Source organism: Camelina sativa, unplaced genomic scaffold (genome assembly GCF_000633955.1).
Source record: "Camelina sativa cultivar DH55 unplaced genomic scaffold, Cs unpScaffold09007, whole genome shotgun sequence".
NCBI classification, from domain to species: domain Eukaryota; kingdom Viridiplantae; phylum Streptophyta; class Magnoliopsida; order Brassicales; family Brassicaceae; genus Camelina; species Camelina sativa.
Window position 1 is genome coordinate 1 of NW_010930069.1, and position 418 is coordinate 418.

Here is a 418-nt window from a genome sequence, read left to right on the forward strand (position 1 = left end):
GTTCAGTTCCAAAGACCCACTTTCTTACCAATGTTATGTTCAAGACCTTCCATCAAGAACGTGACTGTCCCGTCTAAATTACATCAAGAAGACCATCAAACCGATCCGTTGTCTCCCAAAATCAGCTGCATTGGTCAGGTCAAACGAAGCAACAAGATCGTCGGCTATCCCACCACCAGCTCCTCCTCCTCCATCACCCCCGCCAGTCACCACCGTTACTTCAAGCTTAAACGTCTCTTCTCCGGCAAGAATCTCACTTTCTCCGCTCCCACTACCACCAGCACCAAGACTAGTCGAGGAAGAATCAGAAAAGAGGAGTTTGATAACAAAAAGATTGCTGTTATCGACGTTGCACAATTGGACCCTCCGTTGCCGGTGGTTAAGAAGAAGCTCGACGGTGGTGCCGGAGATAAAGCGG

At 49.0% G+C, this 418-nt stretch overlaps 1 protein-coding gene across 1 annotated transcript; it reads left to right on the top strand.

Annotated features, from left to right (window-relative positions):
* Positions 1 to 3: 3 nt before the first annotated feature.
* On the top strand, positions 4 to 414 carry LOC104775128 (the record flags this gene model as incomplete). The annotated part of the gene is made up of 1 exon (XM_010499390.1): positions 4 to 414. A coding segment is annotated over one exon (411 nt), but the record flags the coding sequence as incomplete, so codon positions are not given.
* Between the last annotated feature and the right edge of the window lie 4 nt (positions 415 to 418).